At 58.6% G+C, this 24,012-nt stretch overlaps 11 protein-coding genes across 11 annotated transcripts; 4 read left to right on the top strand and 7 right to left on the bottom strand.

The window, feature by feature from the left end:
- Window positions 1-349: 349 nt before the first annotated feature.
- PSEUBRA_002280 (SART-1 protein) lies at window positions 350-2,947 on the top strand (the record flags this gene model as incomplete). Its single annotated transcript, XM_016435485.1, has 1 exon — window positions 350-2,947. One exon carries the CDS (start codon window positions 350-352, stop codon window positions 2,945-2,947), a length of 2,598 nt encoding a protein of 865 aa, XP_016293181.1.
- Window positions 2,948-3,104: 157 nt separating this feature from the next.
- PSEUBRA_002279 (Lysosomal cystine transporter) lies at window positions 3,105-4,016 on the bottom strand (the record flags this gene model as incomplete). Its single annotated transcript, XM_016435449.1, has 1 exon — window positions 3,105-4,016. One exon carries the CDS (start codon window positions 4,014-4,016, stop codon window positions 3,105-3,107), a length of 912 nt encoding a protein of 303 aa, XP_016293180.1.
- A 535-nt stretch (window positions 4,017-4,551) lies between these two features.
- Window positions 4,552-5,094, bottom strand: PSEUBRA_002278 (Ribosome biogenesis factor NIP7-like protein; the record flags this gene model as incomplete). The annotated part of the gene is made up of 1 exon (XM_016435455.1): window positions 4,552-5,094. One exon carries the CDS (start codon window positions 5,092-5,094, stop codon window positions 4,552-4,554), a length of 543 nt encoding a protein of 180 aa, XP_016293179.1.
- A 485-nt stretch (window positions 5,095-5,579) lies between these two features.
- Window positions 5,580-8,633, top strand: PSEUBRA_002277 (Small-subunit processome, Utp14; the record flags this gene model as incomplete). The annotated part of the gene is made up of 1 exon (XM_016435477.1): window positions 5,580-8,633. The coding sequence occupies one exon, from the start codon at window positions 5,580-5,582 to the stop codon at window positions 8,631-8,633; it is 3,054 nt and encodes a 1,017-aa protein (XP_016293178.1).
- A 264-nt stretch (window positions 8,634-8,897) lies between these two features.
- On the bottom strand, window positions 8,898-12,935 carry PSEUBRA_002276 (Rho GTPase-activating protein domain protein; the record flags this gene model as incomplete). Its single annotated transcript, XM_059464781.1, has 1 exon — window positions 8,898-12,935. The coding sequence occupies one exon, from the start codon at window positions 12,933-12,935 to the stop codon at window positions 8,898-8,900; it is 4,038 nt and encodes a 1,345-aa protein (XP_059320755.1).
- A 1,265-nt stretch (window positions 12,936-14,200) lies between these two features.
- Window positions 14,201-16,495, bottom strand: PSEUBRA_002275 (uncharacterized protein; the record flags this gene model as incomplete). The annotated part of the gene is made up of 1 exon (XM_016435426.2): window positions 14,201-16,495. One exon carries the CDS (start codon window positions 16,493-16,495, stop codon window positions 14,201-14,203), a length of 2,295 nt encoding a protein of 764 aa, XP_016293176.2.
- Window positions 16,496-17,100: 605 nt separating this feature from the next.
- PSEUBRA_002274 (Protein-tyrosine phosphatase, receptor/non-receptor type) lies at window positions 17,101-18,066 on the top strand (the record flags this gene model as incomplete). The annotated part of the gene is made up of 1 exon (XM_059464816.1): window positions 17,101-18,066. The coding sequence occupies one exon, from the start codon at window positions 17,101-17,103 to the stop codon at window positions 18,064-18,066; it is 966 nt and encodes a 321-aa protein (XP_059320754.1).
- Window positions 18,067-18,168: 102 nt separating this feature from the next.
- PSEUBRA_002273 (DSBA-like thioredoxin domain protein) lies at window positions 18,169-18,926 on the bottom strand (the record flags this gene model as incomplete). Its single annotated transcript, XM_016435419.2, has 2 exons — window positions 18,169-18,708; window positions 18,783-18,926. The coding sequence occupies 2 exons, from the start codon at window positions 18,924-18,926 to the stop codon at window positions 18,169-18,171; spliced, it is 684 nt and encodes a 227-aa protein (XP_016293174.2).
- Window positions 18,927-19,293: 367 nt separating this feature from the next.
- PSEUBRA_002272 (Aldehyde-lyase domain protein) lies at window positions 19,294-20,496 on the bottom strand (the record flags this gene model as incomplete). Its single annotated transcript, XM_059464815.1, has 1 exon — window positions 19,294-20,496. The coding sequence occupies one exon, from the start codon at window positions 20,494-20,496 to the stop codon at window positions 19,294-19,296; it is 1,203 nt and encodes a 400-aa protein (XP_059321253.1).
- A 349-nt stretch (window positions 20,497-20,845) lies between these two features.
- On the top strand, window positions 20,846-22,441 carry PSEUBRA_002271 (Aminotransferase, class I/classII; the record flags this gene model as incomplete). The annotated part of the gene is made up of 1 exon (XM_016435430.1): window positions 20,846-22,441. The coding sequence occupies one exon, from the start codon at window positions 20,846-20,848 to the stop codon at window positions 22,439-22,441; it is 1,596 nt and encodes a 531-aa protein (XP_016293173.1).
- Window positions 22,442-22,554: 113 nt separating this feature from the next.
- Window positions 22,555-23,784, bottom strand: PSEUBRA_002270 (uncharacterized protein; the record flags this gene model as incomplete). The annotated part of the gene is made up of 2 exons (XM_016435440.1): window positions 22,555-22,668; window positions 22,711-23,784. The coding sequence occupies 2 exons, from the start codon at window positions 23,782-23,784 to the stop codon at window positions 22,555-22,557; spliced, it is 1,188 nt and encodes a 395-aa protein (XP_016293172.1).
- Between the last annotated feature and the right edge of the window lie 228 nt (window positions 23,785-24,012).

Raw genomic sequence — 24,012 nt, 5'->3', positions numbered from 1 at the left:
TGTGTGCGTCATTTTGCGGTGCGCCTTGCAATGGCTGGCCTGCTCAGCCAGAAATTGGATCCATTTTTGGAAAAAGACTAAGAAATCCCCAATTTAGATTTTGGCCCTGATTTGTCAGATCGGTTGGGATCGGGATGTGGTGAACTTGCCGAACTGCAGACTGAACCCTGGTTTCGAGGTTGCTGCTGAGTTGAGAAGCATTCAGCCTCTTCACCTTCACATCACAGCTGCACGACACCAGACCGGCCAGACGATCAATGACGACGTGATCCAAACCACAGGGTGAGCACTGCATCTCTGACTTTCACCGCGATCGCACTAAAGTCAAGGTCAAGCTCACAACATCACCATGTCCGAGTTTCAAAAGGAGGAGCTCTCGCTCGAGGAGACCAACAAGCTTCGTATCTCGCTTGGTCTCAAACCTCTTGTCGCCGACGATGAGCCTGCTCCTAGCAAGGGCTCGAGCTCTGACATCGATGTTGCTCCCAAGCTAGACGGAGATGCGCTGGCGTCCAAGAACTTCCAGGACAAGCAGGAGCGCGAACGCCGCGAGCGAGAGGACATCGAGGTCAAGGAGCGGCTGGCCAAGGCGCAAGCGAAGCGGGATGCTGCTCGTCGGCTGAAAGGACCAACGCTGGGTGATGCGGAAGCATCAGGAGAAGCATCGACGTCGGCATCTGGCTCGGGCTCGAAAGACACGCTCAAGTGGCTCGAGGAGTCCAAGAAGCGAGCCAAGGAACATGCCGCTCGCAGGGCCAAACAGCTCGAGGAGGAAGAGGCTCTCGAACAGGCGCAGTATCGAGAGTCGGATCTCGCTGGTCTGCGCGTCGGTCACGATGCCGACGAATTCGACGAGGGCGAAGAACGGATCCTTACACTCCGAGATGCGGGCGTTCTCGATGACGCCGACGACGAGCTCATGGACTCGGCTCTCGATCAAGCGGAGCGCGACGCCAAGAACATCGAGCGCAAGAAGGGAGCTAAAGAGTACACGGGTCTGGACGACGAAGAGACGCTTTCAGGACGCAAGCGCGGCGTCTTGTCAAAGTACGACGCTGATTTGCCAGAGGGCGATCTTGCGACCGCTGAAGCGTCCGGATTTCGTCTTGGTGGGAGCACTTCCGCCGCAGATCGTCACGCAAAATTGCGGCAGGAAGCTGAGGAAGAAGCTCGGCGCGCCAACAAACAGCTGCTCTCGCTCGACTACACCAAGAATCAAGAGGTGTCGGACTACCTGCAAGAAGGCGATGTCGGCTTCAAGAAGCCCAAAACGAAACGCAAGAAGGCAGCCAAGGTGAAGATCAGCTTCGACGACGATCAGGATGCTGGTGAGCCCTCGTCAACAGCCGCTGCGAGCACAAACATTCTTGCCGACGTCGAGATGGAGGAAGCTAAAGTGTCAGCCAAGCCAGCCCGACGTCAAGAGACAGACAACTTTGTCGATGACGACGAACTTCAAGCTTCGCTCGCCAGATCACGGCGTCTCAAAGCCAAGAAGACCTTCAACAAGATGACGCCCGAAATGATCGCCAAGAATCTGGCCGCGCAGCGAGCAGCGGAGGAGGCGGAGCGGTCTGCGACCAACGGCGTGGCAACTCCAGTCATCGCCAACGGGGCAGACACGGCAAACGGCAGTGGCGAGGTTCCAGATGGTCAAGGAGCTCTCACTTTCGACGAGACGAGCGAGTTTGTCCGAGCCATCCGAGAACGGCCGACCGAGGTCGAAGTCCCAAGAAGGGCGCGCACCATAAAGGAGGAGTCCGTCGACGTGAAGCTCGCCCCTGCTGCCGACGTCAAGAGAGAGGAGTTCGCAGGCGTGATAGATGTACCCATGCGCGAGCTACTTACCTCGAATATCAAGACGGAGCAGGACGACGACGCTGAAGCAACACTGACTCCAGACCATGTCAAGGAAGAGCCGGAAAAAGGCGAGACTCTGGAAGCCATTGTCGCAGCAGCAGCCAAAGACGTCAAGCCCGAGGTGAAGGACAACGAGCCTGTCATTGGTCGAGGCATGGCGGGCACGCTCTCCTTCCTTCGTCAGCAAGGTATGATCGCTCAAGCCAATCCGGAGCTCAAATCGCGCGAAGAACAGCAACGTCAGTACGACGCCTGGCTTGCCGCGCGTCGTCGCGAGGAACAAGATCGCGAGCTAGCCCGTCAAGCCTCGAAAGCATCCGGTTCTTCTGTCGACCAAGCCACACGCGAGGTCCAAAACCGCAACCGCGAAGTGGAAGAAGCACGTCTCGCCCAAGACCGATTCCGCGACTATAAGCCCGATGTCGAGATCAAGTACCACGACGAATTTGGGCGTGATCTCGATCAAAAAGAGGCGTGGAAGCACCTCTCGCACGTGTTCCACGGCAAGAAGCCCGGCACGAAGAAGCAGGAGAAGCGGCTGAAGAAGATCGAGGACGAGAAGAAGCGCGAGCGGATGGCGGCGGGCGATACGCCGACGGGCATGTCGGCGGCATTCCAGAGCCGAAGTGAGCGCACGGGCAAGGCGCACATGGTGCTCAGCGTGGGGAGTCGCGGGTCTGCGCCCCAGGAGAACGACCTGTTGGATGGAAAGGGGGCAGGCTCGGCGGGGATGCAGTTGAAGAAGGCGGTGCGACAGAATGGTCCAAGTGCGAAGGGGAAGAAGACGGATGGTGAGATGTTGTCTCCTGCGCCTGGACTGGATTCGACAGGCGCAGCGAGCGTTGCGGCAAATGGCGACGGTGCGACGACGACAACAAAGACGGGTGGATGGGCACGCGTTGGCAGTGCGACACCGGCGCCGAGCACGGCCACGACGGTCGCAGCGGGAGGGTCGGGGTTCAAGAGGATTGCTGCGGCGAGCGCTTCAGGGGATTCTCCAGCCGCAGCAGACGCAGGGACTGGGCCGTCGAATGGGCCTTTCCGTCTTGCGTTCGGCGGTGTCAAGCGCAAAGCTGAGGACCAGTGATTCGTCCCCACACGCCGAAGGCCACTTTGCGGCAGTCTCAGCACGCAGGCACAACGTAGTGTCCGTCCGCCAGAAACGACGATATCTTGTGATGCAGCATTTCCAGTGTGAGTGTCTGAATGCAATCCGTCTACACAAAGCCATCTTCTCATGACATCTATCTGAGCAACGCCGAATCTTCCGTCTCGCCATCCTGGTTCGCCCTTCTCGAGCTGTAACTGGCCTGTCTGGACCCAGCCAAACTTCCGTACCCGCTCCTCCTCCTGCCCGTCCCATCCGGCGTCTCCTCCCTCTCATCGTCCTCATCCACCTCCACGGCCCCATACACGCCGTAGTGCTGCCAGATCAACACGCCATCAAACGCAATGCTCAACAGACCCAATCCCAATTTGCCCCAATCTCCCGCGACACCGCTCCAGCTGCCCTGGATCCACACTGCGTCCACGCCCAACTGTGCCAGGCTGAGCAGCCCGCCGGTGAGGTCGAGGAGGATGTTTTCGATGCTGAACCCTTTGGTGCTTTCTCGGTCGGCGTTGAGTTTGATCTGCGGCAGATATTTGGTGAGTGTTATCACGAGTTTGAGGGTGGAAGCGGCGTTGACGATGTGGAGCCAGTTGACGAGTTTCAACCTCTTTGCGCCCGCTAGGAAGACAGCTACGGTGAGTGCTCCAGCCAAAGAGAGGGAGACGGTGCGCGATACTCCTTGGTGGGCTTTTCGATAGCGCAGGAACTGAGCGAGGGTGATGAGAGCGAGTAACGTGGCGTGAAGGGAAAAGATAAAGTCGTTGAGTTGGACTACGTTTTCCCTCCCCCCATGGGCATGTCGATACGCCCGTCGAACCGGTCCATAGAACAACAAGAGAGTGTTGTACAAAAGGTAGGAAGAGTGACCCACCGCGTTGAGGACGACAAAATCCGTGGAGAGACCGATGGTCGATTTGTGCGTAAAGTTGCGGATCACTTGCGGGTAGAACGAGGCTGACCAGGCAAAGGTATACGCCCAGCCGAGGAGGGTGGATAGAGTGGACAGGGCGAGGGACGGAGGATCCGAGAGAGGGATGACACCCATTTTGGACAGGGTGTAGCTTGTCTATGCTTTCCGAAGGACGGTGATGGTGATGAAGGATGCAGTGAGGAGGGATGGACGAGGAGCGGAGGGGTGGGGTAGGGGGATGTGGAGTCGATTGCCGATGACGAGCGCGCCAAAAGATGGCCGCGGTGACTGACGCTTTCTTCTGCCATTTTTTGAAATGGCAATTGCAGAAGAGCAGCACGTCAGAAGCGTCTGTCCAACCTTCTTCCTTCTCTGCTGCCTGGCGGCGTATGAAACAAAGCAATGGCTCGACAAGTTTCTCGTCATCCATGTCGATGCTCCGTGCACCGGCTCGTTGGACGACTGCAAACTGGTTGATGCAGAGAAGATGCTAATTGACTGTGATTGAAGACCTGAACGATGAATGGGAAGACCTGAGAAGGGGGAGCTAAAAGTACAATGGAGCGACGAGAATAGGATATGATGTTGGCAGAGGGTGCAAGATGTACCCTACTTCCCCTGTACAGCGAGATCCGAGCGAAAGAGGAGAGAGAGGTGCGACGCTCTAGGATCAGAAGAGCGTATCTTCATCTCTCAAGTACTCGCCAACGTCCGCCTGGTGGAAGACGATGATACTCGTTGGGTCCTGTTTCCTGGTATCGACCGTGCTCCTAGCCGTAACCCCGAATCCCAGGGGCGTATTCCCCATGCTCATCACCACCACCCCTGCATGTTCGGGCGTATCATCCGTGATCCTCCCCAGGTGCGCCTTGACGACATGATTCCCATACAAGAACGGAAGTTCGCCATTGGGCTTGATCCACACCTTGTACTTTGCGTGCTGTGCCAGGTAGTCCAGCGCAGTAACATGGAGCCTGAACTTGCCCGTCTTGCTGTACTTGCCAAAACACGTGCCGAGCGACATGAGGTTCGGCCGCGCAACCGAGATCGCTAGCCGCATCGACGACTCGGAGACGTAGTAGACGCGATCGCGGTGCAGACGGAAAACGTGCGGGTCGTCAGGTCGGTCAATGAGGTGAACGAGGTTCTTGCCCACATAGTTGGCGAGCTTTTCGAAGAGCGTCTTGGTTTCCTCTTCTGTGAGGGGTCGCATGGTGTGTGTGTGGGTGCTGCTGGTGAAGCAGGCTGTGAGGAGATGGTTCGTGCGGGATTTGCGGCGTGCCTTCAATTGGGTTTGGTGTCGCTTTCAGCCTTCGATGCTCGCTCGAGTGTGCGCTTGCGATGGGCCCGAGGACGGAGAGATGATGATGTTGAGGAGGAGGAGGAGGTTCTTAGCCAAACTTCTTCTCAGCTTGCCAGAAGTCTAAAATCGAGAAGAACCAAAGAAAAAGTTCGCGACTCCACAGCTGAGCCAAAAATTCATTACAGGCAGGTGGACCCTTTGACTACAAGCTTGTAATCAAGGCCAGAGCTGGAAGCAAAAGTTGAAAGCAAATTTTGCCTCCCTTCGCCGCTCAGCCCTCCTCTACCTTCCGCTCCATCATATCGACGCTGCTTGGCTGCACCCAACGACACAAGATCCGCGTAGCCATACCGAGCAGCTCATCGAAGCACCACACGCCCTTACGACTCATTATAATGGCGAGACAGCGCAACTCTCGCGGTGGCGCTTCCTCCTCCAACGGCGGTCGCAGCGGCGGTCGTCGTGGCGGCAACGACTCTTCAGCACCCTTCTCCTCCGCCGCCTACTCTTCCGGTTCCAAGTCGCGCCGCACAGCCCGCTCTTCTGGCAAGGGCACCAACAACGATGCACCAAAAGGTCTGCATGACGTCTACGACTTTGCACAGGCTTCCACTTCGACCCAGAGCAGGGGCTCACGACGCGCTCTGGCGGGTATGCAAGCGGACGACTATGCCGACTTGCCGTCCAAGGCCAAGGGCAAACAGGCGAGGCGTCGCACGGATGACGATGACGATGATGAGGACGAGGAGAGCGATGACAGCGATGCAGGGCCGATCGGGCCAAAGGTGTTCGACTCGGAGGACGAGCTGAATGCGGGCATCGAGGGCAGCGACGAGGAGCTCGATTCGGATGAAGCATTTGGTGAAAGTGACGAAGAAAAGTTTGATGGGTGGACGTTCGGTAAGGGGGCTAAGAGCAAGCGCAAGTCTGGCGACTCTGACGACGAGGAAGAGGAGGAAGAAGAGGAGGAAGACGGTGAGGACGACGGTGGCATGATGGATCTCTCCCGCATGCTCGATTCTGCCTCAGAGTCCGACGAGGACGACGAAGACGACAACGCATCCGACGACGACAACGACCAGAGCAGCAGCAAGCTCGCCAAGCACATCGAGTCGTTCGCCGCTGCCGGCTCCAAACGCAACGCCACCGCCGACTCTGACGCCGGCTCCGACGCAGAGCCCTCCACCAAGCGCTCTCGCCGCGTCCTATCCGAGCGCACCGAGGCGATTCCCGAAACCGAGTTCGCCGCCGCCCATTCGGGCTCCACTTTGCGTCTCGAAGACTTCATGAACCCGCTCTCGTCCAATGTCGACTTTGCTGACATCCGCAAGTCCACCAAGCTCCTGTCCAATCCCAAGTCGTCTTCCACCACCGCTCCCTCTGCATCCCGCAAAGGCGGAGGAGCGCTCTCGGCTCCGCTTCCGTCCGTGGTCCAAGACCGACTCGACCGACAAGGTGCCTACTCCACAACACGCGACGAAGTTGCCGGCTGGCAGCCTACGATCAACCGTCTGCGCGATGCCGAACACCTCTCCTTCCCGCTCCAAAAACCCGCCGTCACGCAACCGTCCACCTCTGGGCTCGTCGCCACCTTTACCCCGGACGCCGGGATGGAAGCGTCCATCGCGGCGATGCTGACCGAGGGCGGGCTGACCGAGTCGCAGCTCGCAGCACAAGAGGAACTGGCCATGAACAAGCTCGACCCGTCCGAAGCACGAGCGAGGCGGGACGAGCTGCGGAGGATGCGAATGCTTCTCTTCCGTGCAGAACAAAAAGCGAAGCGCGTGAGCAAAATCAAGTCCAAGGCGTACCGCAAGATCCACAGGAAGGAAAAGGAGAGGTTGAAGGAGCAGATGAAGGAGCTGGATTCGGATCAGGAGGACGAAGACGAGGAAGAAGGGATGGAGGAGAGGTTGAAGGCCGAGAGAGATCGAGCGAGGGAGAGGGCCACGTTGAAGCATAAGAACACGTCCAAGTGGGCCAAGAATATCTTGAGTGGCAGACACGGCGAGCATAATCAGGAGGCGAGGAACGAACTGGATGCGCAATTGCGGAGAGGGGCCGAGTTGAGGAGCAAGATCGAGGCGAGGGAGGTGGGTGAGGAGTCGGAGTCGGAGGAAGATACGGAGGACGATGAGAGGGAGGATGCCCAGGTAATGGGGGATGCGTTTGACGAGCTGGCTGCGCTGGAGGCCAAGGAAGAGGGGAAGCGCAGGAGGGACGAGGAGGAGTTCGAGCGGGTAGGCGGGAAGAAGGGGGTGTACAACATGAAGTTTATGAAGGACGCGAGGGAGCGGCAGTATGCCCAGGTGAGGGGCGAGGTGGATGACTTTGTGACCGAGATGCAGGGGCTGGGTGCCCAGGAGGAAGAAGGAGACAGCGACGAGGATAAAGGGGAGACGGTGATCGCGAGGCGAGAACCTGAAGGGGGGTCTTCGGTGTACGTTCAGGGCAACAAGGGTCGTGCGATGTACGGCGCCACTCCCGGTGCTACCATCTCCACGCCCGCCGTGCAGAAGCAGAAACCCTCCGCCGGCAAAGAGGATCTGCCACAGCCTTCAAAGAAGCCATCCTCCGCCAACGGCACCAACAGCAACATCGAGATCGATCCCGCCTCGACGCTCACCAAGTCCAAGTCTCGCACCACCAAACCCAGCCTCTCCACCGCTCAGCCCGCCTCGGACGACGAGGACGCCAACCCCTGGCTGACCATCTCCTCGGACGGCAAAGCCACCCTCTCGCGCAAGAAGAACGACTCCTCCCTGTCGACCAACTCGACCTCGGCAGCCGCAGCATCCAAGTCGGCGCTGCGCGCGTCCAAATCCGCGTCCAAGAGCGCCTCGTCCATCGCGGCGCGCAAGAACGACGAGGCGATCTCGATCGATCTTTCCTCACGCCTTCACGATGATGACGATAGCGACGGGGAGGCCGTCCAGCCTTCGACGGTTGTGCCCACTCTCTCGAAAAAAGCGGCGCAGCGGGGTGGAGCCATGTCTGCTATCCAACAGCGTTCCCTGGTCGCCGACGCCTTTGCCACAGACGACGTCGTTTCGGAATTCGCCGCCGAAAAAGCGGCCACCATCGACGCCGATGCGACGAAAACCATCGACACGCGTCTTCCCGGTTGGGGCGCTTGGACGGGCAAAGGCGTCCGTTCCCGTCCCACCAAACCCAAGCACATGCGTACCATCCAAGGCGTCGACGCGGACAAACGCAAAGATGCCGGAATGGCCCACGTGATCATCAGCGAACGAAGGGACAAGAAACAGGACAAGTTCCGCGCGAAAGACCTGCCCTATCCGTACACGAGCGTCGCCCAGTACGAAGCGGCCATGCGACAGCCGTTGGGTAAGGAGTGGAATACGCGCATCGAGACGCAGAGGCTGAATTTGCCTAGGGTCACGAAGGTTCCCGGTAAAGTGATTGCTCCTGTTCGAAGAAAGTTCTAGCATTTGCGCAAAGAAGGAATCAAGCGAGTTCTGAGCAAAGTGCGCGAGTGGGAAGTGTGCGCGGATGATGGTGAGGATGTGCGGCCTGTGCAACGTGACGGTGTGGATGAAAGGCGTGTTGGACTCAGACTCAGACGGGGCCGGTTCGGAGCAGGCAGTGCGATGCAAAGTGTGACCCAGGCAGGCCAATTTCATCCGATGTGAGAGTGACAGGTGTGAGCAACCCGGGTGTGAACATTCCCCAAAAGGTCCTCTGTTTCAGCGTTAAGCACGACCCGGTCCGCTCTGCAAATACCTCTCCACCCTCCCCTTGACATCCTCCTCACTCCTCCCGCCCTCTCTCGCCAGCATAGTCGATCGCTTGGTGATCCGTAACGGACTCGTGCCACCCTCCCCATCGACACTCGCAGCACTCCCACTTGCACTGAGCACACTCACACTGTCCGTCCTCCGACTGCGCCCGGCGAAGAAGCTGGCGCTGCTGCTTGTGGGTGGCCTCGGTCGGTCCAGTGCGCTCGTCCGCCCACTGCGCGGCTCGTCGAAGCCGGAATCGCTCAGCATGGGGGAGGTGGTGAGGTGCGCGAGGTTGGGCGAGGATGCAGGCATGCGGTGCGGGGAGAGCGTGGGGGTGAGGACGCCAGATTGGGTGCGCGCGTAGTATCGGGCGATGGGCGTGTCTCCCGGTGCAAAGGCGTCGTCTCGTGTACCTGACGTGCTTCGATTGGCCGGAGGAGAGGAGGCGAAGTGGCCGAGCGACGTCGAGGGGCGCGAGTAGGGGTCTGCAGCCGGCGAGCTGGCCGAGGCAGAGATGAAGTCGGGAAGTTCCAAAGAGGGCGTGGTGGATGGCGTGCGACGATGCGGCTGCGGACTGCTTTGCGCGGGGGAAGCGCGACTTCGAGTGGGCGAAGAGAGCAGCGCGCCCAATCCCATCGACGACGCGCGCTTTCGCACCAGCACAGGCAGCTTGCTCGCCGGCGACAACCTCTCCGGCTTGACCGGTCGCGGTGGCGGTGAGGGACGCTTGGTCTCCTTTGCCGGCGAACTCACCTTGGCAGCCGCAGCAGACACCGACACCCCCACCGCATCCTCACAAGGCACCGGTCCGGCAAACACCACCTCCGTATGCCGCACCAACACCTGCAGCAACGGCAACGAGATACTCACCGTCGGCGCCAGCACCAACGTCAGATTGCTCACCGGCATCTTTGTGCTCCTCACCACCTCGGGTTGTGCCAACATCCCCAGATGGCACGACAGCTCGCGTAGGAGGTACCAGTTGTGCACGGGCAAGCGTCGCATCAGCGGGGCGAGTTCGTCGGCGACCTTCTCTGGTGTCAGATTCGCCGCTCGAGCGTCACTCTTGGCATCTGTACCGCCGTCGGTGTCCGCAAGCAATCGCGCCACCGCTTGATCGAGCATTTTGCTGTGCGCCAATGGAATCAGCGGCTCCGGCAACTCGCGTAGATAGCTCTTGAGCACACTGCACACCGAATTGATATCCAGATCCGCAGGGTTGATCTCGTCAAGCCTCAAATCGTTGCGCGGATCCGAGAAGTGAAGGCGAAGTTTGGACGTGTGACTGCTGCGACCGCTGATGCGGTAGATGCCTTCCTCGGAGGGACCCCATTTCTCGAGGCTCTCGATGCAGCGTACGACGATGCGCGGGAGGTAGAGGCAGCGCGCCTGTTCGCGACTCAGCGGGTCGGTGGGGGTGGTGCCGGCGACCGAGGCGCGTGGGGTCGCGCCAGGGGAGTGGATGAAGCTCGCGCTGAACTCAGAGCCAAGGTCGGGGACGCCGAGGTGGTCTTCGGTGGGAGGATCGGAGGTCAGGCTGGAGAGGCGAGAGCGGAGAACGGCGTCTTTGAGGGGTGCACCGAAGATGCCTTCTGATGGACGCCGGGTCGAGTCAGGCGCGTCTAGCAGAGCCAGCCATTGGCGCGTCGGCTCGTTCTCTGCAGCGATAGCAGCGGCGGAAGAGTGCCCGCCGGTGCGATAGCCAGGTGCACCATCATTGCGAGCAGGCAAAACGCCACCACCTGCAGCAGTGTTCGTCTGAAGCGTCTTCATAAAGTCCCAGCCCTTCCTTCCCATGGCCGCGCCCAGCTGTCCAACCTGCCCGAGCGCACCAACCACGCCGCCCGAGCCACCAGAAACAGTCCTGCCCATGGGCGTCGACGACTGCTGCGAGTAGTTCGACATTCCACCTGCCCGCGATGGGTTGAGCCTACGTGGAGGAGGCAGCGGCGTACCAGCCGACGCCCGCAGTGCCTCTGCCTCCAACCTCGCCTCTGCCACTGCTTCCTGCGATCGAGAATGCGCGATGTTGCGGTAGAAGCCCGCGCCGGGCCCTGCACTCGCGGGGGGCTGAAGCGTACCTTGCTGGCTAGTTGCGATGCGGCGGAGCGACTCGGGACCCGTTTCCAAGGGTGCGGTGTTGGGAGCGGAGATGGAGCCCGACAGCGAACGGTTGCTTCCACCGGAGCGTGGGAAAGCTGTGAGCAGGCTCGGTTTCGGCTTGGGTGGCTTCGGTGGAGGAACACCATTGCTCGCAGTACCACTGTAGACGGAGGACGCTGGGCCCACGGTAGCAGCCGAAGAGCTGCCACCGTTGAACACCTGGGCGAGACCATTCTTGGCAGTGTGACCAGCACTGATACTGCCCGATGCACGTCCGACCGTAGCAGAATGCTTGTTGAGGAACGGAGACGCCGACGAGCCCGGCCCCGGTTTGAGGTACCCTGGGGCAGCTGCGTCGCCGTTTGACGCAGAAAAGTGCTGCTGTTGCTGCTGCTGCCTCTGCTGGTTGCGAGAGGGGAAGAGAAACGTCCTGTTGCCGCTCACGTCTTCGTTGGACGAGTTGGGTGCGGAGGAGCGTGGCGAGCTCTGCTTGACACCTGGTCGTCGGAGCTTGGCAAACGAAAAGGAATGCTTGCTGCCACTGCCCAGGCTGGTCGTGCTGCCGTTGTGAGCTGAGGAAGTGTCGTTAGCCGAGAATGGCACGTAGTCGGTCGAGCCGCTGGAGGAAGCCGAGATGCTGCCGCTGCTGGATTTGGTGTGCGAATGCGAAATGGCGTCTTGCATTGAAGCAGAGGAACCTGGTGGATCTGCGCTACGGTCAAGCCTTGGACTGTGCTGCTTGCTTTCGGCGGGTGAGTCGATGTACTCGAGAAAGTCGGGCTGATCTGCTCCGTATAGCCGTGCAGGCATGGCGGGCAGCGTCGCTTGATCGCGCGAGCGTGGCGTCTGAAGACCCTGAGAGTCTTGCGAGCTAGCAGGAGTGGCCGTTGCAGGTTCATCAGCACGACGCCGGATGACTTGGATGCCAGCCGCAGACATCTCTTCTTCGGAGAGATAGGTGTCCACGACAGGTCGAGGCGAGCGTGAGTCGGGGGGAGAGCTGAGACCACGGTCACTTCGGTCTGGTACAGCGACGTTGAGTGGGAACAGCTTTGCCGTTTCGGAGTCAGCGTCGTGTGCACCGCGGTTGTTGGGGTTGTCGAGCTCGATGGTCTTTTGCTGTGCCTGGTACCATGCCTGCTTGTGCTGCTTGGATAAAGATGATGCAGAAGGATTGGATGAAGCGGCGGGTCGGACTGAGGTATCGCGGTGTGTCGAATAGTTGTTGCCTGATAGCGAAGGCGAGGGAGATGCAGGACGGAGCACGGGCTGCGGTGTGATAGCACGCTGCGAGTCTATCGCTAAGGTTGAAAGGTCGACATCGGATCCGGAGAGAGACGCGCTTTTTCGATGTCGACGTCGGGTTTCCGTGTTTGGAGAAGGATCCAGAGTTGCATCCCTTGAGCGCAGGCCGAGGCCTGAAGTGAGGATCGAGATGCTGGACGACTTTGTGCGCTTGGGCCGCAGAAAGGCAGGCTTGGTGGTAGGCGAGGGGAGAGGTGGTGGAGCCGAGCGTGGCGTCTCTAGGGGAGCCGGCGAAGCGGCACGTCCATTGGAGTTAGGATACGAAGGGATGCGCGTGTCGGTGTAAGCAGCATTGTAGCTCTGCTGCGAGTCGAAGGATTGGCTATCGTCTAGCGCGGCAGGGGCGGTAGCAATGTTGAGCTCATTGGACGAGGAGAGGCGTCGGAAGCGACGAAATGGGTCCGGAGACTTGCGGCCGGAAGAGAAGAGGCGCGATCGTGAAGACGAATCGTTGTCCGATGTCGAGGGCGAGTCAGCGGCATTGATGTCGAGGCTGTTGCTGATACTGCTGGTGCTGCCGTTGCCAAGATTGTGTGGGCCCCTATTCTGGTTGTCACGAGCCGCGATGCCCAAGGACGAGTAGGAGTGGGTGAAAGGCATGACGGGCGCGGTCTGAGCGCGATGCAAGCGCGTCTGTGATGTGTGGGCGAAGTGTGCGGGTTCAAACACTGGCGTCGATGGTTGGGGCGACAAGATGTGGAGCGAAGCAGGATGCTATTCGCTGTGGTGGGAGAGCGTCATGGATGCGAACACGGGTTTGGATGGTTCTAGCGTGTACGAGCTGCAAGCGAGGGCGCTAGATGAAGCAGCGGAGGTGAGAGAGCACTCCAAAGAAGCTGAGTTGGCACGCAAAGAAGGTGGGCGTGGAACAAAGGCCAGCGCTCTGACAATGGAGCGCGTCGATCTGCGGGGGTCCGACTAGGCGCAGGTCCGAGCGCGATGGAGTATGTCTGTGCGATGAGGGCCGGTTGCAGAGGACAGTGGGTGAAGTCCGACCGATTGGATACTAGTGTGGCTGAATCTGATTCGAGCAGCGCAATACGATGAAGAAAGTGCGGTGTTCCGAATCGATGACAACGATGTGAAGGAGAGAATCGACGTTGCACGAGAGGAGGAAAGCTGATTGTGTGTTGTCGAGCGCGGGTCGAGTGGCTTGAAGGAGAGAATCCAGAGGTGGTGGGTGGATAAGCGCAAGGAAGGATGCAACGAGACGGAATGAAGCTGGCGACGCGGAGATGAAAGGAACAGGGAGATGAGATGGTGTTGGTCGATGAGGCCAGTGAATGCCATCATCCCACCAACCAGAGGATATGGAAAAAGGCGTGTGAATCTGCAGGTGTGAAGCGCCAACTTTCTTTTTTGTGCGGCACGTCGACAGTCTCACTGATGCTCTCGCGTTGGGTGTGGGCTGTGCGTGTGTGTGACTTCTGAAAATGAGGGCGTCTGACAGGTGAAAATCGACTTTGGCTTGCGCGTGGCGGCGGCACAGACTGAGACAACTTGAGGCATTTCTATCAGTCCTCTTGAAGCAGTTGCTATTCTCGCATCGTCAATGATGGCTGAGCAAGGAGCAATGTAGTACCGCTGACCCATGATTGACGCTGCATATCCATGTAGATGCCCGTTTTGGTCAACGTATGAAGCGACGCGGGAAGCTTCAGCTCGAGGCGCAAACAGGGCTCGCAAATTCAAACTCCGTCGACGCCAGACAGCCATGTCGGTGGTGTTAGGCCAGATTCACCCTTGACATACCCGAGATCTCAGCCGATGGCAAGCCTCATCACGCCCTCGTCACGCAGAGACACATGCTTGACACCTGATCCGGCTCCGTTAACATAGTCCATTTCTGACAGTTCGTTCGTCGATCAAGTAAGCAGCACGTCACTAGCAATGCAACCCACATTGCCCCAGTAGTCCCTCGCCCGCACCACCAGCCTGTACTTGCCCCTTCCACCCTCCTCCCCTTCCTGATCTATCACATCCTGCACGTTGAACGCACCGCCGATCTTGGGCTCGCCTCTCACCGTCCGCGCCGCCGAATAGTAGAGCGTCTTGGACTTTTCGTCAAACTGACTCGTGATCTTCTCCGGGAAGAAGCGTCCGTGGGAGAAAGCGGGCATGTAGTGTGCAAACAGCTTGCTCGTCCACCGATACGGTTCTCCTTCGCCCTCCTTCATCGTCGCGTTGCTCTGGGTAAGTGGTGATGGCGCGGGTGTCCAGTTGTTCGGCAATTTCGAATGCTCAAACACGTTCCTCCAGTACTTCCGATCCTCCTCACTCACCCCGGTTGGGTCTGTGGTTCCACCCAAGTCACACTCCATCCCCCGCATCGGCGCTCGCTCCCCATCCACCTTCTTCTTGAACGCCACATCCAGCGCATACACCGCCAGATTGTCCATCCCATCCGCAGGATCCCCAGGTGTCTGCTGAAAGTACTCGTACCCGACAATGATCTCGGTCGGTCCTTGGAGGGTCGGGGTCCAGAAATCGTTGCTCGTCGCATACGCATTCGGCGGCGTGTTGAGCGGATCCGTTGAGGGCTTGGCAAAGTAAATCAGCGTGGGCGAGCCGTAGGGTGTGATGCTCGATCGGTAGTTCTTGCCTTCGGTGAAGGCGTGTAGAGGATGAAAGTACTGCCATCCTGCTTCGTCGGGCGACTTCCACTCGGTCCACGATGGGTCGGGTCGAGAGACTCGCACTTGGATCGAACGGAAGCGGTACGGGTAGAACGATACGTGGCGATCCGCTTTGAATGCCAAGTGGTCTGCAGGTGGCTCAGTGGAGGGTGGCTCGATCGAGAACCCTTCGCGAAGGGCATGACCGAGCACGTCACCACGCAACACTGTGTCGCCCTCGCGCAGGCTGACGGTGCCACCATCGATGCCAAAGATCTGATAGACGATCGACCATTCGTCGCGGATCATGAGGCAGTAGCTGCCTTCGTCATTCTCACCCGCTGCAGGGCCGTAGATGGGTGGTCGGCGGAATGTGTAGTCCCTCGCCCACACCACTTGACCTGATACTGGCGCAAACACCTCTTCCGGTGGCAGCATCATGGTCGCTTTGGCCCGTTTGTTGTGGATGTCTTCCGGGTCGTCGTCATCGCCGTCATCGTCTCTTGGGTTGGTGATGCTCAATGGCACCTTGATCTGCACTCCAAGTGTCCAAGCAGATTGGTCGACAAAGACGCCAAAGTTACGGTCATTGACGTATCGGGACGATTTGGGGATGAGAGGATTCTCCATGGCGCCTGCAATGCGATTGACGTCTTTGGGGTGCCATGTCCTGTCTTCTTGGCCAGGCCGCCTGTCGCGAGCATTGCCTGCTAGTGGCCACGATGCTCTGGATTCTTCGAGATGCAAGTGTCCGATCCAGAATTGCTCCACTTGCTGCTCCACCTGATCGCTATCTGATGAAGCTGACGGCAGCTTGTCGAGCTTGACGTTGACGACAAAACTCTGCAGGACCTCATGCGAATCGTCCTTGCGTGCCTGGTGCACTGACTGCCAGAGCTTTGCCCAGCCCGGACAGGATCGTTCGTCGAGGTGGAAGCGGCCGCCTGGAAGCAGGGAGTCGGCACCCGCCTTGCAGTCGACGGTATCTGCCGACTCGAATGTCCATGATTCGAGTGGTGTCTTTGGATGCGATACTGGCTCTGAAATGTGATCTGGCGAAGAGAGGTGGAGATCATCCCGCTCGCACGCCTCGATGCCGCCCGTTTTGTTTCCGCAATGCGACATGACAAAGTCTCGGGTTCGTAGTCGCACGGGTCCAATGGATGCTCTCGCACTGGTCGAGGCGTATAATGTCGGGTCGAAATGGACAACGAGCGGGTGGGGCTGGAAAGGGTCGGTCTGATTCGAGTGATCCGGTCGATGTACCGCAGAAGGTGCATGCGCCTGGTTGATGTAGAGACCTGAGTGAGAGAGACGTAGAGGTGCAACGGGAGTCGGATCGTCATCGTCTACGAATCTGGAGTATGCATATGTTTCTGGTGCTTCGTGGTATGGTAGCTCTGAACTGGCGACTGCGGTGGGAGCAGGCGCTGATGAGGAGGCTGGGAATGAGAATGGGACCTGTCGATTTGGTCGATTTGAGCCGGCCAGGCATGCGGAGGCCTGGGCCAGCAAGAGCAGTGACAAGGCTGTTATGCTCTTCATCATGAACGTCAGCGCTGTCGTTTGCGACGAAGCTGGTACATTGGGTGGGGTGAGGAAGCTGAGGTGAGCGAAAGTGCGGAAGCCGCTCTGAATGCGATGTTTCAAGCTACCATGAGCAAGGTTGAGTGCAGAGGCGACGCTGCGCTGCTCAGTGCGACCTTGATGGCGTGTCTCTGTGTTCAGGCGAGTAGGTGAAGATGCTGATAGGTGAAGATGATGGTGATGAGCGAACGAAACGATGTTGTTGTCGATGGTGGTTGCTCGATCAAGGCCGTTTCTGGAATCAGGCACACTCCTGTGACGCACACCTCTTCGACTCGGCGCCGAGCAACGTGCCCTTTTTTCGATTTTCCAGAATTATCGCCGAACAAGGCTCAGCTGCCGCTCGGGTCTGGGGTGGTAGTGCCGCGCTGCTGTAGTGACATGTTTCTCGACCAGAAGGGGATCGACCGTGCTTGTGTGGCTTGCAGACATCAAAAGTCAGTATTAAATATTTAATTTTCAGCGCTCGGTGCTCCGCACATCATTCGGCCTCCAAAACTCCACATGGGCCATGGTCAATGCTCACTTCCTCATCCATTCGCCAACCATCATCCACAAACACAATGTCGCTGGGCGTACGACCATCAAGACGAGCACTCTCATCGCTCTATCAAGCGCTCGACTTTACCGACCACCTCCGACTCTCTGAACCCGACCTTGGCTATACGACCATCCGCTCTACATCCACGGAAAACATCGATGCCAACCGATACAGAGACATCCTCGCATACGATCATGCCCTCTTACCGGGTCCTTATCTCAACGCAGCATACATTCCACCTTTTCACCCGACCAGCGTGAGCTTCATCATAAGCCAAGCGCCGCCGCCGGACACGTATACCGCGTTCTACACACACATCGTCCAACAACGCGTCCGAGTGTTGGTCAACCTCACGCCGCTTATAGAAAAGGGGAGGAGGAAGGCCGATCAGTACTGGCCGAATCACAGCGTTGGTGTCAGTGGGAGCGAAGGGGATGCAGAGATGGAGCTGGGAAACGGATGGAAGGTGACGAGCGAGTCGGAGAAGCAGATCGAGCTGCAACAGGGAGAGGCGACGTTGGTGAGGAGGGTGATTCATATCGACACAGCCCAAACGGATGGCTCGAAGAACGGATGGGCGGTAACACAATTTCATCTCAGCAGCTGGCCAGATCACGGCGTCTTTCCAACTTCGCTGCTGCTCCAACTCATGCACGAGACACAACAGGTCGCCATGCCCAAGATCTATCCCCCTCCCCCGACGTGGATCCACTGCTCGGCCGGTGTGGGGAGGTCAGGGACGCTAGCAGCTGCATACATTGCTCGGGCTGCAATCAATGTTGCGAGGCATGAAGGGACACTCGCCGGGGATGCAGATGACTCGCTGATGGCAAGGAATCAGAGATCGCACGTGTGGGATCTACCAGTAAGGATAGTGGAGCACCTGCGCAGGTATCGAGCGAGGATGGTGCAGACCATCGAGCAGTTCGAGGCGGTGTACGAGATTGTGGGGGAGCTGGCCAAGCAGGCTGGATCAGCGGAAAAGTAACTGGATTTTACCTTTGAAGACACACCATCACGCACACGCATTTACACCCGTGCTGCGAGCTCGTCCGACAACCTAAGATTGAGCAAGACTCAGAACGACTACTCAGAGCTTCGCGACGCTTCCATCGGCAAACGGCCCCTTGTAAGGCTTCTCCAACCAAGCAGCCAGCTGCTCGAAACGATCGCTTCCGAACCACAGCACCTTCTCCCCATCCTTGGCCCTCTCCACCTCCATGCTCGGCATACCAAACAGTCCATGCTGCTCCACCAACACCTTGGCCTCCTCCTGCAACTTGGTCCGTGCCTCCTTCAACATGCTCGTATCCAGCACTTCTCCTACCTTGTCCTTGCCCAGCCCGAAGTGGTCTGCTTTGGCAAAGATGGCTTCGAGATCCTCGCGCGTCGCACAGGGGAGGTCGTGGTGCCAGATCGCGGCGAAGCATGTTTCCACGGCTGACTCGAACACAGCAGGCGAGGCAGCGGGCGAGAGCTCCGAAAGGAAGGTTTGGAGGTACATCGTGTTGATCGGGAACGTCTTGGTCGGGTTGAGCGTGACACCGAAGAATTTGGCGGCGCGATCACGTTCCTGCCACATCCAAACGCCTTTGTTGGCCACCGTGATGGGCGGCTTGTTGCCCGAGAACTGCAACAGCATCAATGGAAGAGACGTCAGTACAAAATGGAAGAGTGTGAAGGCTAGGAGGGAAGAGAACTCACCTTCATGACATAGCCCAGATTGACCGGCTTGTACGTCACATCGAGGTTCCACAGCTTCTGATAGCGTCGAATCACCTGGAACCCAACGTACGACCACGGCGAGACAACGTCAAAGTAGAACCACACTTTGTTGCGTGCCGACATGACTGCTTCTATGCTTGTCTAGAGGAGCGAAGATGGCGGAGGGTCTGGTAAGGATGAGCTTGTGGTGTGGGAAAGAAGAAGGCAAGGTGCGTGCGAGCTTGGGTGGCCTTTTCTTTACCCCGCACTTTGGCCGTGCATCAAATTCGGCATCCGGCGATGTTGGCTGGCCGACAGTCTTCGTGCTCGCGCTCAAGGTGTCCACCACAAAAATCCGCTTGCAACCCCACAATCTCATCTCGTGTCGCCGCAATCACATTGCTCATCGAGAAGTGCTACACCTATCTCACATTCGGGTTCATCGTGAATACCGACAATTGCATTGAACAGTGACCCTGAAGGAAGATCGTGAAACCCTGGAGCCGCCAAGTCACCCCTGCTTCTGCTCCAGTTCGCTCGCCTCCGGAACCCTCATCCCCGCCTTCCTTGCCTTCCCCACCACCGCGCTCGCCTGCAGCAACATCGGCCGATCAATCATCGTCATCCCCCCATCCTGCTCCTTCAATCCGTACGCTCCCTTATCGCTCTTACTCGCGCCCTCGTACAGATACAGAATCCTCGCTGCTCTCTCGACCGCCTCCTCGGTCGGGTTGAACGTGTGTTGGATCGGATCCACTTGCACCGGGTGGATCGCCTGTTTGCCATCGTATCCCAGCTGCTTCGCTTCTTCCGCCTCCTCCGTCAGGTACGACTGATCCTTGTAGTCGATGCACACCATATCGATCGCCGACAGATTGTACGCCTTGGCGATGGTGGCCATGTGCGCGCGGGGGAAAAGCAACGACTTTCGATCCCGAGTCCGCAGGATGCCGGTGGAGGCGCAGTAGTCTTCGCTTGCAAAGAGCAGTGCTACGATCTCGGCAACGGGAGCTTTGGCGGTGGTGGTTAGTAGATCACCAGAATGAGGGTCTTGGCCCAGACTTTTCCGGATCGACTCGACGATGCGGGGCATGCGCAACAGGCTTCCCGCCGATTCGACCGATAGCACCAGCGCCAGAGGCTCTCCTTCCGGCCGCAGCGCACGCGCCTTCTCCACGATCAGTGCCACATCCTCCTCGCTCTCCACTTTGGGCACCACGATCGCCTGCAGCTGGTGAGAGGGAAGGACCATGTCCAGGTCGTCCTCCGCCAACCCGCGGTCCGCCGAAGGAGGATTGATGCGAACGGCAAGCTCAGGGCCTGGCCGCGCGGCAGCTTCGAGCGCCAGAAAGACGGTCTCTCGCGCAGAGCCCTTTTTGTGCGCTGCGACCGAGTCCTCGAGGTCAAAGATGATGGTGTCTGCCGAAGAGGATTGCGATTTCTTGATCATTTTTTCCGACGAACCGGGGACGTAGAGCATGGAGCGACGCGAGCGAGAGACGACATCGTGGCGCGGGCTTGGTGGAGATGAAGGTCCTTTGGCGGCGGTTGGAGTTGCTTGTGATGAGGATAGCGGGGTGGCCGCTTCGGCTTGATTAGCGTTCTCGCCGAACACTCGGGTGTAGGTGAGCGCTCGCGTGAATGGTACCGCGGTGGTTGATGCGAGGATAGCACGAGAAAGTGACGTTGCAGCGAATGGCCGCTTTGGCAGCATCCGTATGGACCGCAGACAGACTCGTTTGACCGTCATTCTTGGCGATTGTCTCTGCGAAGGATGAAGGTGGATGGACGAGGAGAGGTAGGGATGGCAAGATGATGGGAGACGAATTGACGGTTCAGCCTCCACTCGGCTGACTGACGCTGCTTCACACCCGAACACGCGCCTTTTAGGCGGGGCACGCGGCGGCAATACGCACTGTCCGCTCACGGCCGACATGGCGCACAGGCCGACTTAGATGCCGACTGCCGCTAGAAAAAAAGCATGTCAGATAAGCTTCTGTCCAACCTTGCCTTCGCACACTCTCTTCCACCCTAACTCCGCAGACTCTCCATAGAAGCTGAATATGGCCGACACCATCGCAACCTCGGCTGCAGGAGATGCAGCACCAGAGCTGGCTTCCCTCGCGACCAAAGTGTCCAACGTCGATCTCTCCTCTACATCCCGAAAAGACGATGACACCTCGTCCACCCTCTCTCGTCGTGGTGCGGCAGGAGCAAGCGGCTTCGACCTGCCCGAAGGCGTCAAGCGTCTGCTCGCCAACCAGTACGACCCCATCACCAACCCAGACGGCATCATCAACGCCGGCATCGCAGACAATTCGCTCTGCCGTCCTGAGCTGCTCGAGTACTTTCTCGCCAAGGATCGACTCCAGCTTTCCGCCGCCGACCTCACGTACGCGGACCGCTTCACGTCGTCCAAGCGGCTGCTCACGTCGATTGCCAAGCTGTTCAACGAACGTACACCTGATTGGCCGGAACGCACCGACTCGCCGCTGCCGCTGAAGAAGGTGACGGAGGACCACATTGCCATTGCAAGCGGAGCGACGGGCATCCTTGACGAGCTATTCTGGAACATCTGCGATGACGGTGATGGAGTCCTGCTGAGTGCTCCGTACTACAATGCGTTCGATAACGACCTGACCAGTCGGGCCAAGGCGAGGGTGGTAGAAGTGCATCTGCCCCTACCCGCGGAAGGCGAGGAGTCCAAGGAGTCTCTAGAGCTCTCCTCGTTCGCCTCATCGACCATCGCTGCTTATCGAGAAGCATACGAGCGAGCAAAGAAGGAGGGGATTCCAGTAAAAGCCCTGATTCTGTGCAACCCGCACAATCCCACCGGCACGATCTACCCTCGATCCACCGTCCTCGCCCTCGCCCGGTTCGCTGGTGAGCACCAACTGCATTTTGTTTCGGACGAGATCTACGCCCGGTCGTGCTTCACCACTTCCGATGTTCCCTCGCCGGCGCGGTTCGAGAGCATCCTCTCCATCGATACGCAGAAGGAATGCGGACTGGACCCGGCTTATGTGCATGTCGTCACGTCCGCTTCCAAGGACTTTGCCGTCAACGGTTTCCGACTGGGCGTTCTTGTTTCGCAGCACAACCCGGCTCTCCAGCGCGCCATGAGCTCCGTTGGGCTGCTCTCCCAGTCCGCGTCTCCAGCAGCGAACTTGTGGCACACCTGGTTGCAGGATGAGAAGTTCCTCGCCTGGTACCTGCGCGAGAACCGACGCAGGCTAGGGTTGGCCTACGAACACGCACTGGCGTGGTTCAAGCATTATCAAGTTCCCTACTACCCGAGCAACTCGGGCTTCTTCCTCCTGGTCAACCTGGGTCAGTTCTGCGGCATCGATGGTGATTCACAGGACAAGGAGGGGAGGGAGATGGAGGCCAAGTTTGTGGATAGATTGTTGGACGAGGGCGTTTTTGTGGCGCCAGGAACGCAGTACCATCACCCGAAAGCGGGATGGTTCCGCTTCACGTTCAGTATGGAGCCCAAGACGCTCACGTTGGCGTTGCGGCGGTTGGAGAAGGCGACGCGGGTGGAGGGAAGTTTTGAGGAGGGGAGGGCGCTGCTCGATCTGGGAAAGGGTCGGGAGAAGGTGTCAAATGAAGGCGCGGAGGGCGGCAAGAGCTGGTTGCAGAAGATCAGCGGTCGGTGAGGATCAAGTTGGACCGGATCCATTGTGAACATCTGTAGACACTCGGTTCTGGAAGAAAAGAACTTAGAACCCATCTATTGCAGTAACGCCGGTTCCACCTGAGAGTCACAACCTCACTTGCGACCGTTCGAGATGTCTCCTTCATCATCGTCGTCATCCGCCTCGATGCTGATCACGTGCGTTGGGCCTTGCAACAATCCATCCTCCTCCTCTTGCGCCCTGCCGCCCTTCATCGCGCTCCTCATTTTTCCTTTTCCCTTTGCTGCCACCTTCCCCTTCCCCTTGGTCGCACTCGCTCCTCTGCTTGGCTGTTCGGCATCCACCTCTACCTCCCCCTCCCTTCTCCTTCCTACAGTCTGCTCCTCCTGCTCACCCCGCATCTCGGCCTCCTCCCTCTCCGTCTGCTCCCTATACATCGCCCGTTGCGCCACAATGGCAAGATCCACACTCAGCTGGAACACCGCGCACACGGTAAACTGCACCGGACTTCCCCGTAGCACAAAGTAGAGCAGCTTGAAGCTATCACCCCCCAACCAGCCGACGAGAACACTTGAGCGGAAGCCGGCGAGAGACTTGCGGCGGTAGTTCGAAATGAGCTGTGGGATGGGGAGGGTCGACTCGAGGCCGAGAGCGAGGTAGCCTAGGATGGAGATGAAGGTGGACGACCAGGAGAGGAGGAGGTAGAGAAGGGTGAGGAGTAGGATGAGGAGGAGGAGAAAGACGAGGTAGGAGTTGTAGTCGGACCACTGCCAGAAGTTGAGTGGTCGGGAGGGGCTGCTGAGCATCGAGACTAGACGAGTCCGAATCGAAGAGTTGGTTGGGGCGGTATTAGGCGGTGGAAGCGTCGTGTCGTTTGAGATTTGACCGTACGAAGAGTTTCCGCCTCTCAACATGCCACCCAGCGTGACGAGCAGCGGTTGCTTGTTCGCATACCCCTCTTCTTCCTCCTGCTGCTTCACCGGCTCGTTGAGATCCATCAGATCCTCCTGCGCACTCCTACTCCCCTCTCCTTCGACCCTCTCTTCTTGGTTATCAAACACAACGCGCGCACCATCACTGCTGATGCTCTTACTCCACCTGCCCACGGGTCGAAACCGTATACACAGGTACAACAGCCCCAGTTGCGCCGCGATCATCAAGATGCTCTGTAGCAGGAGGGCGTATTCGAATCGTTCGCCGAGCCAGAAGAAGCAGCGCGTGATGTTGGCGATGAGCAGAACGGCACAGACGTCGTGCGAGAAGCCACGTGCGTCCTGCTTGCGGTAGATGGAGTGCGCTTGATCGGCATAGACGAGCGGCGCGCCGAGCGCCATGCCCAGCGAGGCCAGGGTGGATATGCTCATTGTTTCGCGTGTGATGGTGGTGATGAGGGGGAGGATGGTCAGAGCGCGTGGCCGAATTTCCAGCGGGCCGTGCTTCTTCCCGCGTTTCGACAGACCCTGAATTTGTGATTCTTCTCAGGCAGTGCTTGCGGGACGTGGACGAGCTCTATTCGGGCGGAGTTCTCGAACGATGTCCATTCTCAATACTTCATACGTTGCGGTGATGTCGATGGATGTGATTGCTCTTCC

The sequence above is a fragment of the Kalmanozyma brasiliensis genome (assembly GCF_000497045.1).
Source record: "Kalmanozyma brasiliensis GHG001 unplaced genomic scaffold PSEUBRA_SCAF18, whole genome shotgun sequence".
In the NCBI taxonomy this organism is placed as follows: Eukaryota; Fungi; Basidiomycota; class Ustilaginomycetes; order Ustilaginales; genus Kalmanozyma; species Kalmanozyma brasiliensis.
The sequence above is the reverse complement of the archived record's forward strand: the minus strand, read 5'-3'. Positions and strand labels throughout refer to the sequence as shown.